At 30.4% G+C, this 25,144-nt stretch overlaps 1 protein-coding gene across 16 annotated transcripts in view; it reads right to left on the bottom strand.

Annotated features, from left to right (window-relative positions):
- Nucleotides 1-2,612: 2,612 nt before the first annotated feature.
- The window catches only part of LOC127729609 (centriolin-like), a 97,389-nt gene continuing 74,857 nt past the window's right edge, over nt 2,613-25,144 (bottom strand). For 6 of the 16 annotated variants that reach the window (XM_052237437.1, XM_052237438.1, XM_052237440.1 and 3 more), the window contains 18 exons: nt 23,878-24,153; nt 22,642-22,859; nt 21,808-21,965; nt 21,157-21,230; nt 20,589-20,777; nt 19,805-19,858; nt 18,840-18,941; nt 17,958-18,027; nt 17,140-17,240; nt 15,881-15,964; nt 12,572-12,712; nt 10,835-10,912; nt 9,503-9,664; nt 7,863-7,937; nt 7,614-7,724; nt 5,484-5,591; nt 4,675-4,792; nt 2,613-3,541 (listed from right to left, as the gene is read on the bottom strand). In XM_052237437.1, coding sequence (XP_052093397.1) covers nt 3,528-3,541; nt 4,675-4,792; nt 5,484-5,591; nt 7,614-7,724; nt 7,863-7,937; nt 9,503-9,664; nt 10,835-10,912; nt 12,572-12,712; nt 15,881-15,964; nt 17,140-17,240; nt 17,958-18,027; nt 18,840-18,941; nt 19,805-19,858; nt 20,589-20,777; nt 21,157-21,230; nt 21,808-21,965; nt 22,642-22,859; nt 23,878-24,153 — 2,133 coding nt within the window. In that variant the 3' untranslated portion in view covers nt 2,613-3,527. Of the gene's footprint in view, nt 3,542-4,674; nt 4,793-5,483; nt 5,592-7,613; nt 7,725-7,862; nt 7,938-9,502; nt 9,665-10,834; nt 10,913-12,571; nt 12,713-14,696; nt 14,892-15,880; nt 15,965-17,139; nt 17,241-17,957; nt 18,028-18,839; nt 18,942-19,804; nt 19,859-20,588; nt 20,778-21,156; nt 21,231-21,807; nt 21,966-22,641; nt 22,860-23,877; nt 24,154-25,144 lie in introns of those variants that run through there. The other 10 variants (XM_052237446.1, XM_052237453.1, XM_052237443.1 and 7 more) reach the window with 9 other exon arrangements.

The raw sequence follows: 25,144 nt of genomic DNA, 5'->3' as shown, positions 1-25,144 counted from the left end.
TTTTACAATGTCCACTCCACCCAGATTGTATGCTGTATGTCTGGTATTCTGCCACTTTTGTCGCAGGGGAGACAATAAATACGAGGTCATCCTATCACCAAATAAAGTTGAACTATTGCTATTACTATCAGACAAACAGACCTCACAATGAAAACTTAAGGTTGATCACTGATCCATGAAGTAAGGTCAAGATGTGGTATGATTGCCAATGAGACAACTTTCCACCAGAGACCAAATGACATATAAGTTAAAAACTATAGGTCACCGTAAAGCCTTCAACAATGAGCAAAACCCATTCTGCACAGTAAGATATAAAAGGCCACGATATGAAAAATGTAAAACAATTCAAAAGAGAAAACTAATGGCCTGATTTATGTAAAAAAGAATAAAAGAAAAACAAACATGATATACAGCAACAAACGACAACCACTGAATTACAGGCTTCTCACTTTGGACATGCACATACAGAACATGGTGGAGTCAAAACATGTTTACTGGTGCCAAACCCTTCCTCTAATCTGGGACAGTGGTGTACCAGTACGACATAAGAACAAACTATTAAAATAATCATCAGTTGAATAGATATAAGAAGATGTGGTATGAGTGCCAATGAGACAACTCTCCATCCAAGTCAAAATTTATAAAAGTAAACCATTATAGGTCACAGTACGGTCTTCAACACGGAGCCTTGGCCCACACCGAACAGTAAGCTATAAAGGGCCCGAAAAAATTACTAGTGTAAAACCATTCAAATGGGAAAACCAACGGTCTAATCAATATAAAAAACGAGAAACGAGAAACACTTATGAACCACATCAACAAACGACAACTACTGAACATCAGATTCCTGACTTAGGACAGGTGCAAACAAATGCAGCGGGTTTAAACGTTTTAATGGTACCAAACCTTCACCCTTTTTCTGAAACAATAGTGTAACATCACAACATAGAAAGACACACTATAAAATATCAACTGAAAAAGCTTCACTCAATCAAAGGACACATTAACACCATTGAACATACCCTGAACAAATAAATTTGACCTATGACACAATGTAAATACAAAATAAATAAACTAAGGGAAGAATAATAAAAGTAACATGTTATATCGGTAAGAAATGTTAAACAATTAAAGAAAAACAATATGCTCGAACAAAAATATCAGACATTTGCAATAACTTTAAACACAGGTAAATGAAAATAATTTTGTTGTTAGGAAGACTGTTTACCTATAAACCAAACCAGAAATACATGTACACCTTACAATCATTCCATACATTGAATATAGTTGACCTATTGCTCATAGTATACAAGAATCAGTCCAAACCATGAAAACTTTATATTGACCAATGAATCATGAATTTGAGGTCAAGGTCAAATGAACCCTGCCGGACAGACATGTACACATTACAATAATTCCATGGATCAAATATAGTTGATGTATCAAATATAGTATCTAAGAAACAAACTTAACCACGAAAACTTATCATGGACCAATGAACCATGAAAATGAGGTCAAGGTCAGATGATACCTGCCAGACAGACAAATAAACATTACAATCATGCCATACACCAAACATAGTTGACCTATTGCTTACAGTTTAAGAAAAACATCCCAAAACAAAAAAACCTTAACATTGAGCAATGAACCGTGAAAATGAGGTCAAGGTCAAATAAAACCTGCCAGACTGACATGTACATCATAAAATATTTCCATACACCAAATATAGCTGACCTATTGCATACAGTATTAGAAAAATAGATCAAAACACAAAAACTTTTTATCACTGAACCATGAAAATGAGGTCAAGGTGAGATGGCACCTGCCAGTTGGACATGCACAGCTTACAATCATTCCATACACCAAATATATGCTTATAGTATCTGAGATATGGACTTGACCACGAAAACTTAACCTTGTTCACTGATCCATGAAATGAGGTCGAGGTCAAGTGAGAACTGTCCGACAGGCATGAGGACTGTGCAAGGTATGCACATACCAAATATAGTCACCCTATTACTCATAATAAGAGAGAAATTAACACTACAAAAATCTTAACTTTTTTTTCAAGTAGTCACTGAACCATGAAAATGAGGTCAAGACAGACAGAATCTTCATAAAATAAGGCATCTATATACAAAGTATGAAGTATCTAGGTCTTTCCTCCTTCTGAAATATTAATCTTTTAAGTATTTAGTAAACGCCACCGTAGCCGCCGCGGCCAGATCACTATCCCTGTGTCGAGTTTTCTGCAACAAAAGTCACAGGCTCGTCATTAAATATGATCATTACAAAACAAACTCATGAATTGAAAGACTGAAAGCAGTACAATGTATAGAAGCCAATAAGTATGTCTTTGGCAGGTGTATAAAAAACAACCATACACTTCAAGTCACTTGAACTTTAGGTCTTTTTTTGTTTGGTCAATTCTCATAGGTGTGTATAAGCTTTTGTGTTTTCAAATATTACTGCATCACCAAAGAGACATTAATTGTTGAACTGTGCATCTCTTGCAGTAATATTGGTACCATTTATGTTATTGAAATGATATAATCCTTAGTAGGCTATTCAGTAACGTGTTTAAAAGATTGCCATAAAAAACTATAATCTAGTACCATACATATAATAAATATTTATTCAGAATGCTCGACAAGCTGTACAAACAATCTTGTGTAAGTTTGGCACTAACACTAAACAAATAGATAAATTATTTCATTATTGAATATGTAAGCACATCACATTTATTACATTCTAAAAGACAAACTGCGTTGAAAAGATTTATTTCATTAAATCTAAAAAGATATTCATATCATTTGAAACAAAAGCAATCTGCTGAATTATTGTTTTTCTTTCTAAATATATGTCCACTCTGCATTACCCATATAGGTTGAAGAAAATTTACTTAATTTTAAGTAAAAAATTTAAAACAGAATGCACATGATTAAAGATTTATAAATCAAATCATTATTCAAAAATAATTTTGTTCAAAATGTTTAAAATTCAATAATTAAAATGGTTCAAATATTCAAACATCCTTGCTATGTATTGGAATCTGTCTATATAAATAAATAAATTTCTAGAACTTATAAATCACTATGCGATGAGAATAATACTGTTTTATGATTTTTGCATTTGATGTTTAAAATTGATATGTTAACTAAAGAAAGTTTTAACCTAAAAAATAATGTGTATAATTAAAACAAAGTAAAATTCTGGACGGAATATTTTCAGTGTTAAAGGTTTATATAAAATGACAAAGACATTCTAAAAGAAAACATGTAAATTTTCTAGAAATATAAATATAAAAGAATAAATAAATATCACAGAAACTTTTCACGAAAATGTTGCAAAACCAGCATTTTATAATGTCTTGCAACCATTGCTAAAGATAAATGCTGAGAGGAACAAGATAAAATGCACTTTCATCAAAACTTCAGAACGTCTGCTGCCTATCTGGACCACTGACTGTTAAAATCATTGCTGTCAGCTATCACCACGAAATTGTTTTTTTTGTTCCCATGTAAACTTCATGCTGTTAATACTGAAAATGAAAATATTCTATTAATAATTTTTGAAGTTATTGAGATTTCTTTTTTCTGTTTTTTTTTTTTTTTTTTTTTTTGGAAAGCATGTGTATAATTAAATTTTTTTTGAATTTTACAAAAGCTATAAATCCATAAAATCATTATATAGGAAACATCAGATAAAACCTAATTTTCATTACTATAAAAGGTATATTACAGCTTATGTTGCACTTTGCATTGTGTGTACAGTCAAACCTGCCTTAACGGTCACCTTGTTTTAGCATGCCTGCCTCTAACAGTTACGTCACTGTCAAACCCTCCGAAACGTTTTCTCTATATAATTTAACTCATTTCAGCGGTAACCTATCTAACCCAGTCAGCAGTTACCTAATTTTCGAACAAAATTGTCATTTCAACTTTTAACAATGGTCATTTTAATGTTTTTAACTACCAAAAATCTTTCTGACAAAAAATATTGCCAAAATCAAAAGCATTTGCAACCAAGATCGTGCAGTAGAAGGTGAAATCATGCATTCCCTCTGTTCCATTCTTTTCAATTTTCATTGAAATCTGTACCACCAACTTATTTCTTTCTCGAATATAACATAATTAAAATTTTACTTCAAATTAACAGCCCCTGAATCAGCCATTTCTTATTTCCCTGCTAGCAAGTATGATAACTCTATTGATTTAAACAATAAAACAATGTGCCCCGATCCCGGCGATGTGGGAATCGGAATTTTTTCTTTTTGGGAACCTCGTTTACAAGGTACCTTCTTGAGTGGTCACTTTTGATACTTCCCTAGAGTGACTGCTTAATATAGGTTTGACTGTACTAAATTGCATTAAATTGATACATTTTCTGCATTGTCCAAATGAGAAAAAAATAAGATATTACAAGAGATTTTTTTCAAATTCCAATGGCAAGGATGGAAAAAAGGAAAAAGAGAAAAGATTTATTAAAACCCAAAAAATAAATGAAATGGAAAACAATTAAATATATATATAATTTCACTTCAAACTATAAAACTGAACAATTATGCAGATAAAAAGTTTTGTTTACTTTGCTTGTTTAAAAGTAAAGCATTATTATTACTATCTACTGACTTATAAAAGGAGACCAATTATAAAACCTTTTCAAACAACTTACATTCTCTTTCAGGAAATAACGGACTAGGTGCACGATCTGTTGACCGTGATCTCGATCTATGTCTCTGTGCTGAATAACTACGTTGTGACTGGCCTGGACTTGGGGACCTATTTCTATCCTACAATTGCAATTGAAATACATGAAACACACAAATAAGATTTAAAAATATGATTATATGAGGGGAAGTGTATGTGTTGATTTCATATGTATGGGTGAACAAGAATGTGTCCATAGTACACGGATGCCCCACTCGCACTATCATTTTATATGTTCAGTGGACCGTGAAATTGGGGTCAAAACTCTAATCTGGCATTAAAATTAGAAAGATCATATCATCAGGAACATGTGTACTAAGTTTCAAGTTGATTGGACTTCAACTTCATCAAAAACTACCTTGACCAAAAACTTTAACCTGAAGTGGGACAGACGGATGGACGAATAAACGGACGCACAAACCAGAAAACATAATGCCCCTACTACTATCATAGGTGGGGCATAAAAACATATGAATCAAAGACAAAGTCAGTGGATATCTGTCAGATTGACCATCACAACCAACTTTAAATTTGCATACCAAATATAACGGACTAGTCATGTTGAATTACTGTAATACTAACTTATCTAATGCAAATCATTAACCTAATCACTTGAGCATGAAATGAATGTAAGGGCCAAGTGACATAATTTATCACTTGCATAAAATTCTTGCTTACTATTTATGAATAGTTCAGACACAGAAATGATAAAAATCATGGAATTAAGGACAGATGACAGTTGACATTTTTCCTATAAAATTTGGTGAGACTTACAAGTATCATTGCTGTATCAAGTACAGATTTGCCTGGTGATGATGACCTTGCTCTTGTTCTAGTAGATCTTCGTTGGTCATCTGAAGAGTCCCCTGTATTCACTAAAACCTAAATAAAGAAGACACAATCTACTGGTTAAGTTTGTATTGTACAACAACGCAAAATTAACACGTTTCTTTTCCTTTTTTTTTCTTTCAAGCATTTACAAATTTTGTTGTGAGGTTTTATTTTTTAATGGTTTAGTTGGATTTTATACTATTACTTTAATTATTTTAATTAGATTCTTATATATATGAATGCTAATGGAAGTGAACCAACACATTGTATCTAAAATTAAGCAAGCCCAGAGAGCAATACTTTAAAGTTGTATAACAAGATGCAAATAGTCTAAAGTAATAAAGAAACAAATTTCTTGTAATGTTAATGTTATTGGAACTATTGAACCAATGCATGCATATTTATTCTACATTGGCTAGAGGTATAGGGGGAGGGTTGAGATCTCACAAAACATGTTCAACCCGCCGCATTTTTGTGCCTGTCCTGAGTCAGGAGCCTCTGGCCTTTGTTAGTCTTGTATGTTTTTTAATTTTAGTTCATTTATATGTTTTGGAGTTTAGTATGACGTCCATTTTCACTGAACTAGTACACATTTTTATTTAGGGGTCAGCTGAGGACCACCTCCAGGTGCAGGATTTTCTCGCTGCGTTGAAGACCCATTGGTGGCCTTCGGCTGTTATCTGCTCTTTGGCCGGGTTGTTGTCTCTTTGACATATTCCCCATTTCCATTTTCAATTCTATATATACTAAACTAAGTACCGTATAGCGGGTTATTTTCGCCGGTTTAAAATTTCACGATTTAGGGGCAACAAAGTATACGAAAAATTTTGGCGGTTTTTATTTTGGTGGATTCTTTAATTCCAATTGAATATTTTGGCGGATACTGAAATGGTTGCGGTTAAAAAGTTTTAAAAATTGACAAACACGGGTCTATTGTTATGGTTAAATGATTGTTTTACCTGCATGTCGTCTTATTTATTGATTACATTTTGATACAGTTAATCAATAGAATACTGGTACATAGTTATTTGTCACAGGTGTACAAACTTCTTGTAAATGTTACGGTTGATTAGTTACGAAATTGATGTACTAATTAGATTATAAAATTATCATGAGTGACTTGCAACTCTTATATAATTTGACACTAATTTATAAGGATAAAATACCTGACAAGCGTACCTTACACTCTTATATATTATTATTTATTTTATAATGTAACCAAAAAACTGATTAACACCTGATAGCCAGTGAACAATGGTATTTGGCATTTATATTGTTTAAATTAACATAAACCGTTATTGATCCGTCGAACGGGAAAAAATAAATATGTTACAAAACGCTTTAGCTATTAGAAAGAATAGAACGTATGCCTAAATTTTCGCGGAATTTATTTTCGCAATTTCTCCTGACCCGCCAAAATAAGCGAAAATAAACACCCCACGAAAATAACCCGCTATACGGTATTGTATGCACTTTTTTTTTCATTTATTACGAATTTTTACCATATTATCGACAAATAATTTATCATTCAGTGAGCTTATTAACTAAGTTGTTGTTTACATGATCATGACATTGATAAACATGCACGTGAAGCATGTGAACAATAAGTGAATTGATTGAGACATGATAATTGTTTTATACTTTCCATGCATTCCCAATTGTTAATTAAACTTTTCCTTAACAGATGTTAAATGTTTTGGTGTATTCAATATGTGTTTTAAGAAATCAGTTATTACTATTTATCTTCCAGTGCATGTTTGTTTACACTCTTTTATAATGGTTTTTCCCTTGCACTTGCGCTGTTTGATGGCAAAAGTTTTAATGAGAGGTCTCGTAGTTAAGGTCACTGCATACAGGAAAATATGGGCTAATTAGTGTACAGGAAAACTATAATTCAATAACAGTACATTTAAGAAATTTTGATAAAATAAAGGATTTTCTTTTACAAGAAAGTTCATGTACACTTGTTTTATAGTAAATCTTAGCCATTCAAGTATATAAAGCATATTCAACTTCAACTACTTAGACAAATCGGCCTCCGAGGTCCCCCTATTTATGAATTTAAAGTAATACCTCTTGTAAGGTATTAAGTTTTTCTCTCAGACTTTCTATCGTTCCTTCGGATTGTAACCTAGCTGTTTCCATGGCATCTGCATGTCGTTTCATTTGCTGCTGAAGCTGATACTGCAAAAAAATTATATTTGAATTAACAAAATTCTAGATAAAATTGTCAACATTGCAAAGAAAATACTTAAAATTTAACACAGAAGCCACGGAATAGATAAAAGGATTGACAGATGTTTTCAAATTTTGAATACATACCCTTAAATAATCTTGTTCTTCAGTTAGTTTTCCTCTCAGTTCTGTTTGAATATTCTCCTTGTTTTCAGATATGACCTAAAACATTAAATTTCCTTATCTATATTATGTCAATATCCTCAAAGACACCAGGCTTAAAATTTGGTACACCAGATGTGTTTTTCAACAACATAAGGCTTATCAGTGGGGCTGAATCAAAACATTTGGAAAAAGCTAAATCAAATACTAATATCATTTTACTAAGGTCTACGACCAACATGAACAGATGAAACTGATAAATTCCTCAATATTTTTTTATAACATAGGCTGAGTGTAGCTATGGGCTAATGAGTATATAGTATAAAGAGAGTTGTAATATTAATCTGTATACTGTTATGTTAAATGTCTACCGTTAATATCTTTTCAGGTGTTAAACTAAATAACAAAGTTACAGGATCTATTTTGCAAAGCTTATGAATTTGGCTTCTAATTGTTCTTATTATTTGTCTATACTAAGCAACACAAGAAAGGCACCATGGTTTCAATGTCATTTCTTAATCTATATTTTGTTTAAAACTTAGAATTAAGTGTTAACTAAAATGAACCTAAGTATGAAAGAGAAAACTTCATTTGAACAGGTCACCATTGTTTTCCACTGAAATTTCGTGTTTCACAGTGTGTGTTGGATGAAAATTTTGCTAGATCAAAGATATCAATCACAATTCATCGTTTATTATTAGGAAGCAACAGCAAGCTCTAATTTTCTTAAATATTACATTTTTGGGGACTGAAAAATTGGTTTCCAGGAATTATTCAAATTTAAAGAAAATGATTTTCTTCATATCAGAAACATTGTCTCCTAATATATAATCAATCTTATAGTGAGTTTCATAGACTTAGCCATTTGAATTTGTTTTAATCTATTAAGAAATTTTAAGAATGGTGGTGCATTTCTTATGTTGTTCAATATACAATTAGTCTTTAAAAATTGGCTTAAAACTTGCTGTTAATTTCAGCAAAGTGTATATGGTTTTTGGTGTAACAGGTGACCATTTCAAAGCACCAACAGATTCATGGAAAATGGCAATGAGAAAAATTGTTCAGTTATCATAAATTATACAACTTTTATAATGCACAGATTTGAAAAATTAATCAATGCTTATCAGAAATCAGTTAAATTCTATTAAAACTAAAGTTAACCATTTAAGTTATTTATTGATAACTGTCTTAAATCACAAAATAACATGAGTCTCTTTTGCTTAATTTACAAATGCACACATTAAGATACAATGATAATAAAGTGATATTTGGTACCATTGATTAAACCTTAATTTTTTTTTATTTCAAAAAAAAAAAATCTAAAATCTGTTTAAAATGCAGGAAAAACACAAACACTGTTTTTTTTTTTTTTTTATTATCCTTCATAATCGTATCATATCTTACAGCATTATATTGAGGAATATAAAAAAGACAATAATAAATCATTTTGAATACCATAACAAACATTTTCTCTTTAGAAATTTTGTATTCAAATATTTGACATTAATTAGTATAACTGTAAGTGGTTCTATATAAAAATAAAGAGATGTGGTATGAATGCCAATGAGACAACTATCCACCAAAGAATTGTTAGTGATATTGATATGTAATATAATGGCCGCCACCTGTGGAAAATTCTGCCTCAAATTCTCAAGATGAATATCTAGATCATCTTTGTCATCTGTGTGTTTGTTACTATCATCTGTGTGTTTGTTACTATCATCTGTGTGTTTGTTACTATCATCTGTGATGTCTGCAAAGCCATTTGACCGTGGAGAGTGAAGAGCCTGGATAAATGCAAAACTATAAAGCTTTAGCTAAGAAAAGCATGCATTTAAGATCATGCATTGCTTTAAATTCACTACAAGCAAAACATACTAAAAACAAAAGTAAAACATGTGCAGTAAATACAAACATTCAAATGATCTATCTAGCAAAACAAAATGAAATTGCAGTCTGCTATTTTATTAAATTGATGTTATGAGCTAAATGATTAATTAGAAAATAACTACATAGAGACAGATTAGTTTCATAAATCACTTAGAAGAAATTTTTGTATATTAATGAAGAAAAGAGCTTTGGACACTCACAATTTAAAGTGCCTTTTTTCATTTAATTCATCTCACACTTTAAAACTACATATGTTAACCTTTATAGGCTTATTGAGTATTAAAGGTATGACTTGTATGATAAAAGTTTAATTATGGAATGAATAAAAATCAACTCACACTACACTACACAAAATGTTAGACTTTTTCAAAACATTTATATTTTAGGAAAAAAGGACAGAGGACAGGAAAGAGCATCAAATAATTAAAAATCTGGTAATGTGGAATTCAAGAAGAAGCAATTAAGACAAGGAATAAACTGGTTTTGTCTTTGCTGATAAGTGACCTATATTAGAAAGCGGCTTGAAAAAACTCTACATCTGGACCTTTAACTAGTATGTACTGTAAATTCAGAAATTATTGCAAGGTTTATATTAATGCTACTGGTTGAGTATTGCAATAATAAGAACTCGCATTCTGATATTTGAAACATATATCTGTATGCAGAATTTCCTGAAATCGCAATAATTAATCTCACATTTTGTCCATTCTTTAAAAATCGCAATAATAAATGCATGCACAAATTTCTGAATTTACAGTATATATAAAGATAGGCATTCAAAATGATCCAATAATATTATTGTATAAACATTCTATCAATTTAGTCAAAATGCTTTAAAAGTCTGATTTTCTTAAATGAATAAAAGCAGTTAACACATTTCTCCCCTGAGATAAAACCACAGTGAATGAGACTCGCACAGCCAAAAAAACACTATCAGCATAACGTTGACTCAATCACTACACCAACTTTGCAAACAAAATGAACGCTGCCACCAGTGTTATCATTTACTAATTCACCTGCCATCACTCTCCTATAACAACCCTGCCATCATCACTTTGTTTACTTACAGTTTGTAATTTCTGTAGATGCCTGAGTTTATCTTCAAGCTCTTGTTCTTTTTGTCTTATTTCATTCTGGGTTAGTAACTGTAACACAGGGTAGAGAGCATCCTCCATAATTATGTATTTCATAGTTTTCACACATGCTTTATTTTTTGTTATGAACTGTTTTCATAGTTTTCCTAAATTTAACTTCTGCTTTGGTGTACCGGTACATTTTAAGATATTTTCATAGGGCTTTGACAAAATTATAAAAAGGAGTAGGGGCAATAAGGCTGTTATTTGGCTCAAATATTAATACAAATGAAAAGTTTCTATACATATTCTTAAATTTCTCCTCACTACACTAAGGAACAAGGTGTGAAGAAAATAGAAACAAATTTCATATTTAACAAGTTACCATGGCAACAAATATGCAAATTTGAAATAGTTCTCAAATACTTTTTTTTGTGGGGCCAAAAACTGGGCCTTAAAGCCCCTACTCCTTTGTAGTTATATATTTGGATCAAACATTTAAAGCCTAGAGATATTTTTTTAATAACAAATCACAGCTAAAGTAAAATCAAATTCATTTTGTCTTAATACTACCAAATAAAATGATACTGTTTTCTACTTATGCAATGATATCTGAAATGTTTCAAAACAATAAAACTAAACAGAGTCGTTGTCAACAAAAAATATGGGAGAAGAGGAAATACTAAATAAATAAAAAGTAAAAGTTTATAAACCATAAAACAATCCAAAATAAAATGTCATAACTGCTACTATGAATAATGTGTGGCAAGCTTTGTCTACAAATTACAAAGGATGCTTAAAAAACTATGTTAGATTTCCTTAAACCAATAGATATTATTTCAGAAATGACAATTAAGTTATTTGTGTATTAAACTAATATTTTGTTTAAGGCTGTTCAGAGATTATCGTTAGTAAATTTTAATCAAATAGTGAGCACATGACGAAAACTTCAATATCCTATCTTTGTAATAACACAATCTGTTTACAGTATGTCCTGACTGATTGTATATTAGTGGCAACATTTCAAAATTTATGGAAATAAGTTAAGCTATAGCAAGAAATGTTGAAGATGTTAGATTTTGAAGTCTGGATTGCTCCCATGCATCAATCAACTTAGGAATTGAAATTTATGCCTAATAGAAATAGAAACGGATGCTGCCTATAAGCAAAGTATTCAAGCCGGTGGAGCAAAGAAAATAAAATATCCATTTAGATAGATGTTTCAAATTAATGAGATAAAGATGTACTTGCAAATATAAATGTAAAAATTTGCTCTCTGTTTATCAAATGGAATAAATTTTGTCCTGCATAAAGGAGCCTTTGCTGGCCCATTATAGAATTTGTTATAAAAACCTATGTGTTTATTTTCACAAGATGTCTTTTTCATATTGAAATTCGTTGAAAATACTGTTATCAATGTTTTTCCGAAATTCATTTTAAGTGCAGCTTCCCTATTTAGAATGAAAACATACACCATTTTGGTTTGAATGCACTTAGAAATAAGTCAGTTTGTGCCAAAAGCTATGAAGCTAAAAAAAAAAATTTCCAATTTCAGTTTTTGGCTTGCCATGTGTAGTCAGAGAAACTAAAACATAGATGTAAAAGAATAAATTACAAAAGGACGTGCTTCACTCAATTTTAAATCTACTTAAATTTTAGAAACGTTAGACCTAATGTTACAGGAAGTGACTGTTACACACACACCATGTATTAAACATGCGGACACACTACCTGTCTTTTTATATCTTTTCTGTCTTTTCTTATTCGACTCAATTCTCCGTCCAGTCGATTAGCTCTGTTGAAATGCTCTTCAGCTAAGGATTGCAGTTCTGTTACTTGTGAATTTGCTCTCTTTGACATAGTTTTCCTTTCCTTTTGAAATTGATAAAAAAAAAATTAAAAATTAGTCAACATGAGATGTTTTATTTTCCTTTTGTAAAAATTACATTTACTGCATAAATAACTAGACAGCAGAAATAAATAATATTTCATATGGATATTGTTCCTTCAAATGTGCAAGGTCTTTCTCCAACTAAAATCTGATCTACAAAATATTTTGATTAAGACCTTTAAGGTCAGACATTCCAGGTAAACTAGTTTCTGTTTAGTACTGATCTTTTGTTTTATAATTTTTTGATAACCAATTTTCTGTTAAAAGGTTAAGTAATAGTACTAAAATTAAGATTAAAATTGACTCAGGAAAAGGTTGACCTTCATAAATTTTTGATGTTCTTTTTAGACTACCCTTGGTTGTTAACCAGTATCATACATTTATATTGTAAAAATAGATAAATATTGAGGAATTTCTAAATATAAAATCTATATATGAGCAATAGTATTGAACAGAATAAAGGTTTGTGTGTCTCACAGCTGTAATAAACAAATGGATATATTATTTAAAAAGATTATAAGAAGTCCAAATAAGGTAATATTATTTGTTTGATATTCAGCATGGTTCAGTCAGTATTAAGCTTAATGTGTTGTATACCTCTAGTTGAGTATTTCTGGTTGCAGGAAATCTATAACATAATTTAATTTATTTGTATAATTCTACAGGACTGTATACTAAAATTTATGTTTTTGGCGGCGCACAGTTAGTGTCGTCTACCTTGACATTTGGTTTTTCAATGGCAGCGAAATATAGGGTCCATTGTAGTACATTTTCTCATGATGCAACATTAACATAAATTTCCCAGAAAATGAAAACCCTGAATTTTTAAATGTACCTAATGAAACATGTTTTTCCCTTTGATATGTTCATTGCAAAGTCTGCAATACTAACCTATGATTTAAACAAAGCAAGAATCGACAAATATAAAAGAAAATTTGTCATATGATATACTTTAAACATATCTTTCGTCGCAGGCAAGACAAAAAACCAAATTATCATTAACTATAGACACTTTTTCTTTCAATGAAATATGAAAACTAAGTAATGAAAATATGTATTTTGGCAAAAGTTTAAGGCCTTCATTTCTGAAAAGTCGGTATGATTTACGACCAGTGGCTTAGTTTGTGTAGTTAGTATAGTTTGTATATGATTTACAAATAGTAAGTTATATGAATCTTTTATGAAAAACCAGAAATATGATGATAAATGCATGTAACAATGACATATTCTCTTTTCAATGAAATATGAATAATAACAATATATAGGTTGGAAATCACTCGAACCTAGCAATAAACGGTTTAACAAACAACAACAAATGCAGATACATTTTTTAATTTATACAAATTAATAACCATAATCATAAAAACATGATTACTCAACATTTAGGCTAATAGAATGGTTAGGTAAAAAGTCTTTCCACAAATAGCAGAAACACAATCAACCAAACTAATATTTAGGCAAAAAAATCTAACAAAGCTACAGAAACTCAATCATGATTAATGACCTCAAAATAATATGAGTAAATGGGTTGACAAACTTATAAATTAGGAAAAACATGATTATGGACAGGAAATTAATGATAATTAATAATTACTGATTACCTTCTCATGTGTTCTGTAGGATTGAATACCACATGAGAAATATGATTAATGAAATTCATTAATGAACATGCAAAATACAAATAGAGGCAACACATCCACATATATAACTAATGATTAATCGATACCGGCAACACATCCACAAGTACAACTAATGATTAATCGATATGGGCAACAAATTTATAAATACAACTAAAGATTAATCTATATGGGCAACATATCTACAAATCCAACTAATGGTTAATTAGGATGGGCAGACAGCAACTATAAATATTGGATGTAAAATAAATCATTAGTGACAAGAAAATAAACTACTGCTCTGCAAGAAAAAGTATTACTTTGAACAGGAAAACTGACAAATTCAAAGAAATACAACAAGTGATTAATAATGTTTTATTTTGGTTTCAAAACAAAGAAATATTGGTTCACCCGCTTGTTCACTGTTAAAACATGTTAATTTCAGTAGGATTATCAGTTGATTATTAAACCAATCAGTCAGTAGTACTACCTTTGATTTTATACATGTTTCAAAACTTTTCAACATGCAATTACCAACTAGGAGCTAGAAAAATATAAACATTTTTTCTTTCATTAATTGTTAAACAACAAACCACCTAGAACGTTGCAGAAAGAAATTAAGATCAAATGAACTGTTAGTTTTCAAAACAGACATCAAATTGTTTTATCAATGGTCACTAACTGTCCTTAAAAGTCATAGACAGAAAAAGTATTACAGCCATTCCTTAAATAAATGGCTTAATATGACCAAAAACATTATTATATGAACATCTGAATATAGGGTTGTTGTCCCATGTACATCTACATATTCATTATTTCCTATTCTTACTAATTTCAATCTTTATGTCATGTTTTGCATTTTTCATATTAAAAAGATTTCTTCTGTATACTTTACTTTTTACTAAAATATTAGGTCACTATAAAATTTCTAAGTAAGTAGAGTAGCTTTTGCACAAAGATAATAGAAATAAGAAGATTTGGTATGAGTGCCAATAAGAAAAATAAGTTTTAAATCATGCAAACTTTCATTTCAAAATGAAACCAACAAAATATTTCACTGAGCCCCCTTTCCACACACACACAAATGTAATAAAAGTATAAAGTTGATAAAAGAAAGTATGAACAAATGATATATTCAGTATCAAATGTTTTTACACATATAGACATCCAATAACAAAGATTGAATAGCAAAGATTAAAAAGATTTCTAATAGTCAAAGTAATCGAACTGAATACTTAGTAAAGTGTACAGTGTATTGTAAAAGATTTACTCTAACAAATGTATTACTCCTAAATCTAGCATTGTTTCATTGTCATTTTTTTTCTATGTTTATAAATTATCTACTCTCAATACTTCTGAGTACAAATACTATTATGGATAAATCTGAATAAACCACAAGCATTGATTAATTAGCATGCAAGCAGTGCACAACATCTAAAAAAAGTGCTGCAGCAAATAATTCTTTAATTTTCATTAGCTCCTCAGGGCACATAATTTAGATAATAAAGTGCTGCACCAAATAACTGCAGTTACCTGATTGGCTGCTTCCAGCTGATTTTTCAGATCATGAATTTTGTTCTCTAACTGCAGACGATCACGGGTATTTTTTTCATTCTCCTATTGATATTTGAGTAAGAGATATTTGTTAATAAAGAAATTATAGATGCTGTAAAGAGAAACTGAAATTGTAAGTTCTAGCAAAAGCAAAATTAAATCTACAAGAAATCATGACTGCAAACAAAATTCGAAAAATGCCGCATTCCAAATAAGCTACTATGCTTAAACTGCATGCAGAATAACAAGATAATTAAAAATTGAACAAAAAAATAATAATCTCCTATATGCATTAGATATGAAACCAAAACGAAATAGTAATTCTGATAGGGCGTACTGTAGGACTTGGTCACAAAATGTGGGTGAAAATTAACTCATTTCCAGAATAAAATCGTTATTAATGTTTTACAGTTATGTTCTGTTTAATAAACACTCTCGAAATAATTCAAAAGACATTTTAATGGCTTCAATGCAATACTTTCAAGATTTTTAATGCTTTTTCCTCATTAAAAAATGCAAATAAAAAACTGGTTTGAATTGGCTTTAACAATTACTTGGTATTTCTAAAGAATTTTAAGTTATTTTTTTCACAAACATCTGGGTAAAACAATTTTTGAAATTGCAGAACAAATTCAGAACTGATATGTCCTCATTGAATTCTATTTAAGTAAGTGCATCAAAGATGGCTGGATGGCTGAGTCATCTGATTCAGCATAAAATGTTGATCCCATAAAATGATCTATGTTCTTTTTATAGTAATAAATACGGTATGTTTAATTTGGTATGTTGGTTAAACATATAATTTTTGACAAAAGAACATCTAGTGATAATTTATGTCTCATTATTAAGTCCGGATTAGTCTGTCTGTAGGCCACATATGAAAAGTTAAGGGCAAAAATGATGGCAAGATGGGTTCAGATACTACAAAGTCAAATTATGCTGATCCAAATCAGCAAATTATAAATGGGCTCTTGATAAAAACTAGAAAAAAAAACATTCTTTTGAATAAACATTTCTTACATGTTAATTCTAATACTATATCAATAACAATCAAGACAATACATATGGCATATAGACAACTTAAAAGGTTAGTCCTTTTCAAATAAAAAAAAAGACATTTTTGTGGACATGGTTATGTTTGCTGTATTTTCATGCTGCCAATAGTGTAATAATTTAAAATTGTATCAATACCATGCAGCTGATTTTTAACTTACAAACTGAGCTTTTGATTTATTTACCTGGGTAGAACTGGTTCTGTGTTTCTGAAGTTCTTCATATGACCTTGACAAAGCTTTGGATAATTCATTCTTTTCTTCATTCCTGCTCAGTATCTCTCTTTCTATTGAAAAAATTTGAAATATTTAAAAAAAAGTTATTTAAGCAAAATATTAAGATAAGTTTTTAAGGAGTTTTTAAGGTTCAAATTGTCATTCAATTAGTTTTCTTGTTACAAGTGATGACATATTAACATTCTCTGATATATGAATAAAAATAAATGTGGGTAATATGTCAGTCAGACAACAACCCAAACAAAACAAATAAACAAGAGGCACACCTGTGCCTGAACAGCTCACCTTGTGAAAAAGTGCCAGTCTGCTAATGAGGACCTTTATATGCGTATACTAATTATTATTTGTGTTGATTATTTTTTAACCTAGCTCTAATAATTTTTTTAGATGGAAGCCAAAAATGCCCCCAAAAAAGAAAAATCAACATGGGCCAACAACTCCAAAACAGGTAGTCATAGATCTTGTCATGCGCATCACTTTTTGATATTAACACTTTTAACACAGCTCCTATAATTTTCAAGAAAACAGAAAACTGTGAAAAATTGGAAAAATTAATATTTCTGAGGTTACATCTCTAAAACAGGTAGTTTGAATTATCTGAAATTTTCAGGTAAATACACTCTGTCATGTTGATTAATTTTTTTTAATAAAGTTTGCATGTTGAAAAATAAATTTAACTGTTTTGAGTTGAAAAATAGTGTTAACTCTTAGCAGAGTGAATCTATATCTACACTATAAATAGCATGATAGACAGAAAAATATCTTACCAAGGTCTTTCATAATCTTTTCCATTTCAATGAATTTCTCTTCATTCATTTGTAAAGCCTTGGACTCTTTCTACAAATATTTAAAATCAACTGATTAATTTAAGTAAAAGTATGAAACAAATATAAACTCATGCACATCATAAACAAAGCAGTCAAGCATATAAGATGATGCTTATATGATCAAACAGGGTAAACACAAGACACTTAGCAAGAAAGGAAAAAATGGTTTTAGGATGCATGAGCAATTGATTTTGTTGAAATTACACTTCAAGTCTCAATCAAGAAAAACATCAGCTTTTGCTAATAGGTTTCACTTAAGGTCAAGGAACAAGAAATGGGCTATGTCACAGAATTCAATCAGTAATATTTCAGAAAATAAAAGAGATGAATGCATTATTTTTGATTTTCAGTTATAGTTCAATAAGCCAAAGTTGTATGCAAAGATTTACCAAAACCTGTGACATAGTCCATTTACTGTAACTTGACCTTAAAATTCTTTCTTTTATTTATTTTCAAATAATTGTTATATCTTCATGTGCAATATAGTCCTTGGTGTGAGTTATCTACACGTTACTTGAACCAGCTAAAAAGAGGGGCATCATGTTTTTTTCTCCAACTGTCTGATTTGCAGGAAATTGACAGTAAAGCTAAGAAGTTCCTCCTTAATAAAATAGAACTTCTTGATTTTACATTTTGTGCAATTTATAAAATTATCACACTTTTTTATGTTCTAAGTACCATGGGAGATAACTCCTTTCATGTTGTATGTAACCATGGGAGATAACTCCTTTCATGCTCTAAGTGACATGGAGACAACTTCTTTCATGTTCTAAGAACCATGGGAGATAACTCCTTTCATCAGCTTCAAGGAAGATAATTTACCTTAAGATTATTCATTGTAGAGGTGGCATCATCCAACTCAATTTGTTTGGTATGTAAATCTGATCGTATGTGATCCAACTCGATATTAGCATTACTGACCAACTGTAAGTGAAAAGCAGTGAAGAGATACTATAGAAACAGCTATGGAAAATGATGCATTATTTGTTCTAAAAATAGAACTTGGGTTGGAACAATTTAGTAAATTTGATGAAACCTTTAGTTTACTATTATTGTCCCCGAAATCAAATACATGTATCCACTAAATTAAAATTTTCCCTTAATCCATGAAAATCGGTACCCACAAAAATAAATTGATCCACAGTATCCCATTACTTTTATTCCAAAATAACCAGTTTTTTGTGTAAATACTATTTAAAATGACAAAATAAGGAAATTCCTAAAATACCCAGATAAATAGGAATTTCTCTGTCACTTAACTGTTTTTAATGCATCATTTTAGAAAAAAAATATTATATGCAGTTCAATATGTTAACATGCTAGAAAGAGAATGATATATATTTGGAAATTTTCATGCATATTCAGCAGTATTTTGCTGCTGACCTTGAAAAATCATATTTTTTCATTAATGTCAACTGGCATTGATCGATGCTTTTTCCAAAGACACAAGAAATCTAGTATGCATAAATAAGATATACTGTTTTCACATGAAAATATCCTTTTTACATTTTAAAATTACTTTTGATTCCCTTAAACCAAATTTCTACATTTCTAACATTATTTTCAACCTCACTATATATATTATTTCTAATTTTTTCTAATATATTTAGAAAACACCTTTACCATACTTTCAAAGAATAAAAAATTAATTACAGATAGTAATAATTTTATTCATTTTAATTTTCCCATTAAGTTATTTCTAACAAAGCATAGATTCAGGATACACCATTATAATTTTAATAAAGAAATGAAAATAAAGCTTTAAAAAAGCAAGAAGCCATACTCACATGGTTAAGCTTCTTTTCTTCACGTTCAACATCTTTTCTTACTTTATTCAGTGCCTGTTATGAAATATAATTATACTTGACATAAAGGTTTAGTAACTGAACATGTGATTATGAAAAATAATTCTTTAATTTCCATAGGGCTTAATCTATAACTCATAATGGATTTTTGTTCATCGTAATCACTGAAAACCATTTTTTTTTAGATGCTTACAAGTTAAAAACTCTTTAACAATTTTATAAAAAATTTGATAAAATGTAAATTCATGCAGACCAAAACATAAAATAGTACTTCTAAACCTCCAACCATCCCCCTAGCTTTGGAACTTTTTTGGTATAGCTCTTAATAAAACTTGCTATTTAGGAGATACCAGTTTTGTATTTGAATATTTGCAGACATCAACTGAGAATTTAATGGTTGCAAATCTTCAAATACAATACTGGTATCTCCATTCTAATGCAACTGAAAGAAAATACTGCTAGATACATTTTGAAATTGGTCAAACAACATCTGTGCTTGTGTGCACAATATCATACCATCATTCCTGGAATTGATGCCCTGAAATTTGTAGCTTTATCCAATCAAAAATGAACAAACAATATTGCATTAGAATGTGGTAAATTTAAACAATGCATATCACCCCAAAATATACTGGACACTAGTCTATTGTTGAGGACAATGACTTTGTCCTCCTGATGTTGATTCTAGTTTTATTTTGTTGTATGGTTGCTGTCTCATTGACCTTTACCTCACATCTACTTTTATTCAAAATCAAACTAAACCAACCATTTTTGTTTCTTGATACTCCAGTTGTTTGTTATTGACATTCTTTAGCAAGTCCTGTAACTCTAATTGTTTTGATTTTTCTTGTCGTAAATAGTCATCATGAGCAAGGCGACTTTGTCGTATTCCTTCATTTAATCTTTCATATTCCAATTTAGCTTCATCTCTCTTCATATAAGTATCTTTTAAATCCTGAAATGAATATATTGAGCAAATAGGAACATAAACTAATACTGGCAATACACAAGAATAATAATATTTCCAAATAATTATCTGTTAAGGATATTGAAGTGGACTATAAGACTATTTCATCATCAATTGTCTCAAACCACTATGAGGGAAATGTACTACCACAAAGAAACTCAACCCTAATTTGTTAGATAAATTATGCAAATTTAAAATGTAATAATATGTTTTTTTATATAAATATTTAGTTTACTTTTTTGTGTAAAAAATTTGTAATTACTATTCATCAAGTACTAATGAAATATAAAATTGGAGATTTCATATTGTTTGAACCGAAACATAAATTTGAATGACAGTACCTGAAGCAGAAAATGTAAGTACTCACCGTTTGTAAACTTTCATATCTGTCATCTGAATCTCGAATATTTTCTTTTAATGACTTTACTTCACTTCGGCATTCTGAAGAAGAGCACAAATAAAAACTAAGAATGAGAACCATGATAAAACAAAGCTGTTGTCAATAGAACATCCATTGATATAATGACTGTTTGCTACAACCTTTAAATTTCTGTGCCAAAAAATGCATTATTTAATAAGAAATTTATTTACACTTTTGTTGAACATTTCCCATCAAAACAGACATATTCATATGCAAACATCTTTGCTGTAAACTTTTGTATGTAAAAGACAGAAAAATTTATGGAAAGGCAATAAGTAGATTTGAAGAAATTTTAACTCTCAGTCCAACAGTTAGTAAAGTATGTTCCAAAAAATTTTTCAAGCAATGCCTTGTACAGAATGTATGCATAAAATCAGAATTCCAAAACAAATAATGGTAACTGATATTCAAACCTTATCATCCTAAATAGCAAGTCATCAGACTATATAGCCGACTATATGGTATGGGGTTTTCTCATTGTTGAAGGCCTTACGGTTGCATATGATTGCTTACATCCAGTTCATTTGGACTTTTGGTGGATAGTTGTCTCACTGTGATCTCCTTATTTTTATAACAATTTTGAACATAAGTCCTTACCTTTACAAGCCAGTTTCAACTGTTGAACCTCTTTCTGTATTGCTGTTCTCTGGTGATTAGCTTCATCCATTTCTTTTTCTCTCTGTCTCAGTTCTATTTCTAGTTTTTCTGACCGTCTGCTAGTTACCTCTATCTTTTCTTCTAATGCCTGATGATTTCTACAGACCAAATTTTCATGCTATTATGTGTATTATTATTTTTGCTTGCTTAAAAAGTTCTGTATTCATTTGAACAAAAAAATAATACCAGTATATGAAATGTTTACATTGACAATAATTTACAATCATATTTTTATAAAACAATGTTATACTAATATTGTGGCAGACTGAATTATTTAGGTTAGCAGTACTTTTGCATTTCCAAACAAAAATCAATCTCTGAACTAAGATATCAGTTACAAGATAAACACTCGATAATATCAAAAACATCAAGCTTCTAAATCTTCAGTTGAAACGATAAAAAAAACTAAAATATTTATTAAATGGTGGCATTCAAGCTAATGCTATTGTTTTAAAGCCATCAGTTATATAACAATAAGACATGTCCATATGACACCATGCTCCGCTCCCATTACCGAATTATCATGTTCATTAAGCCATGAAATCGTCGCCAAAATCCAACTTTAGCATATAAATTAAACATGCAGTTCACTTATAAGAGCATGTGTACAAAGTTTCAAGTTGATGTGATAAAAAAACTACCCTAAACCAAAACTTAAACCTGTAAAGGGATAGGCAGATGCACACGTTTAAAAAAAAAAAAGCTTTTGTAGGCGGGGCATAAAAAAGCTGTTCCAATACATATCTGATATCATAATACAAATAAAACAAGTACCTTTTCATCATGATCATTTTATTATCCATATCTTTACATGAATCATCTAATAAATCTCTCTCCCTATTCATAGCAGCTACTCTATCTTCTAATGACTGTTTCTCCAGTGTTAATCTTTCCACTTCCTGTCTGTCACGGTCTAGTGCCTGTCTTAATCTCTCAACCTCTGCTGATTTTCTACTTGTTTCTGCATTCAATTGCTCTAACTCAGATTTTTCCTGCAAATTATGACTCAAATCAGAACTAGAACTAAAAGATAAGGGTTCATTAGTCTATGTGGGGTTACTCATTTAGGATGATTAACTGTGAGGTACCAGTACCTGTCTCACTTATGCTTAATTTGTAATGTGGGCGACAGTGTGTCAAAATTTAATAAGGCATTTTTTTAAGATGGGTACAAGAGACTCATCACCAGGGTCTGACTCATTTATGCTTAGCTTGTTATTGTTGTGACATGGTGTGACTTGTCATGGATTACTGTGAGGTACCAGTATCAGTCTCTATCACAGCTCATCAAAATTTATTTGTTAATGTGGGGTATGAGGAGTCACAATCATCATGTGATGATTTGTAACTGTTAAGTTTTAATGTTTGATTTGTCATGAATTGTTTTAAAATGATTGTTAAAAATGTCAAGTCTGAACAGTTAGGATCTCATTACGTAGAATGCCAACAAAATAAAATTGAGAATGGAAATGGGGAATGTGTCAAAGAGACAACAACCCGACCAAAGAGCAGAAAACAGCTGAAGGCCACCAATGGGTCTTCAACACAGCGAGAAAATCCCGCACCCGGAGGCGGGCTTTAGCTGGCCCCTAAACAAAAAAGTGTACTAGTTCAGTGAAAATGGACGTCACACTAAAAGATTTTTTTTCTTATGATTGTTCCTATATTTTGTAGTATGTGATGCTGTTTCTTGATCATTCCATTTTTTTTCATTCTACAAGATTTTAGTTTTTTTCTTAAACTATTTCTCTGTTATATTAAAAAGAGTGGTAGTTTGCAATAGTTACATTTTGGTATAAGAAGAAATGGACTTCTTTTGACAGAGGCACAATTCAACTCAATTCTAAATCTGCACATGAATTTCATATCTTTATTTTTTAGATATAACCAGGTAACAGTTCCATTTTCGATTCTCTATACTAAATGGCTGTATGGCAATTTTACTAGCACCAAACTAAGATTTATGAAAATCATTCTTTAGATAAATGTTGCCACGGTAAAATAAATTACCTCTGTCAATTCTCTTTGCGTTCTTTCTAATTCAGCTAACTTCTGTGCGTGCTGTGTTTTCAGACTATCTAATTCACCATTTTCCAGCCGTTGCATTTCATATGTATGTTTTAATTCAGTTTTATGTTTATTAACAGAACTAACAAGTTTTTGTAACACTTCATCCTCTGTTTCAACAGCTTCTTTAAGTTTATTGAGTTCATTGCGTTTTGTTTTCATGTGAGATATAAGATCATTTTTCTGAGATTCCAGATCTCGCAAATATTCTTTCAAATCCTAAAAAAGAATATAAAGGTTCCAATCAAATGCCTTTTTCATATCAAAATTACATAAAGTACTCATGCTGTCTGTATAAGGTTAAAAGAAACATACATACATAGTTGTCTGATTGGCAATCATACCACATCACCGTATTTTCCTATTCCCAAATCAGAAATAATGCCTCCAATAAAATACTGTAAATTTAATTCAGAAATTTTTGAGTTGTTTTATTATTTCAAAAATTGCTGAGGGATAGGTTTTTGCAATAAAAAACATCTTGCATTTTGAATTTAAGGTGGTACCTAACACTACAGGGAGATAACTCTGTAAAAATCAGCTAAACGTTTTAATTACGTTGTATTGTTAAGGAAATATTAAGCTTCTCAATGATCAAAATTAGTGTTTGTCAAACTGCTATATAACCAAAGAAATTTTTCTGATAAAGTGGTTGGTTCAAATTTTTTGAAATTTTTATATTTTTGTCAAAGGGTCAAAGTAAGCATTTTGTCAAAATTTTAGGAAAATTAAACGAGCCAAATTAATGTTAGTCAAGGTGTTGGGTACCACCTTAACAGCATTATTCATATGCAGCAGTTCCTGAATTTGCAATTATTTATCTTGCATTTTTGTCCAATGTGCATCAAGCATAATCAATAAACGCATGCAAAAAGTTTAGAATTTACAGTGGCAGGTGTCAGGTAATGGTAATGATGCAAGAATCACTACTCCCACATGTATCATAATGTTACAGAGATGGTTCAAAATAAAAGCGGAAAACTGAGTATAATACAATTCTCATCGAGAAATCATGACTAACAAAAAAGCGGAAATCTGCTTATGCAGAAAAGAATCCTTTCCAATGTATATAAAATCAAAAGGACTTCAATCAAAAGTTGGGATAATCTTGATTTTGCTGTCAGGTGACAGTTCTTTGTTGAAGACTTTCATACAAATATATCAAGATGAACATTCATTCTGAGAGTATTGCATGGCAATACATAGTCCT

Source organism: Mytilus californianus, unplaced genomic scaffold (genome assembly GCF_021869535.1).
Source record: "Mytilus californianus isolate M0D057914Y unplaced genomic scaffold, xbMytCali1.0.p SCAF_2, whole genome shotgun sequence".
NCBI classification, from domain to species: Eukaryota; Metazoa; Mollusca; class Bivalvia; order Mytilida; family Mytilidae; genus Mytilus; species Mytilus californianus.
This window is presented reverse-complemented; position numbering and strand designations above follow the sequence as displayed.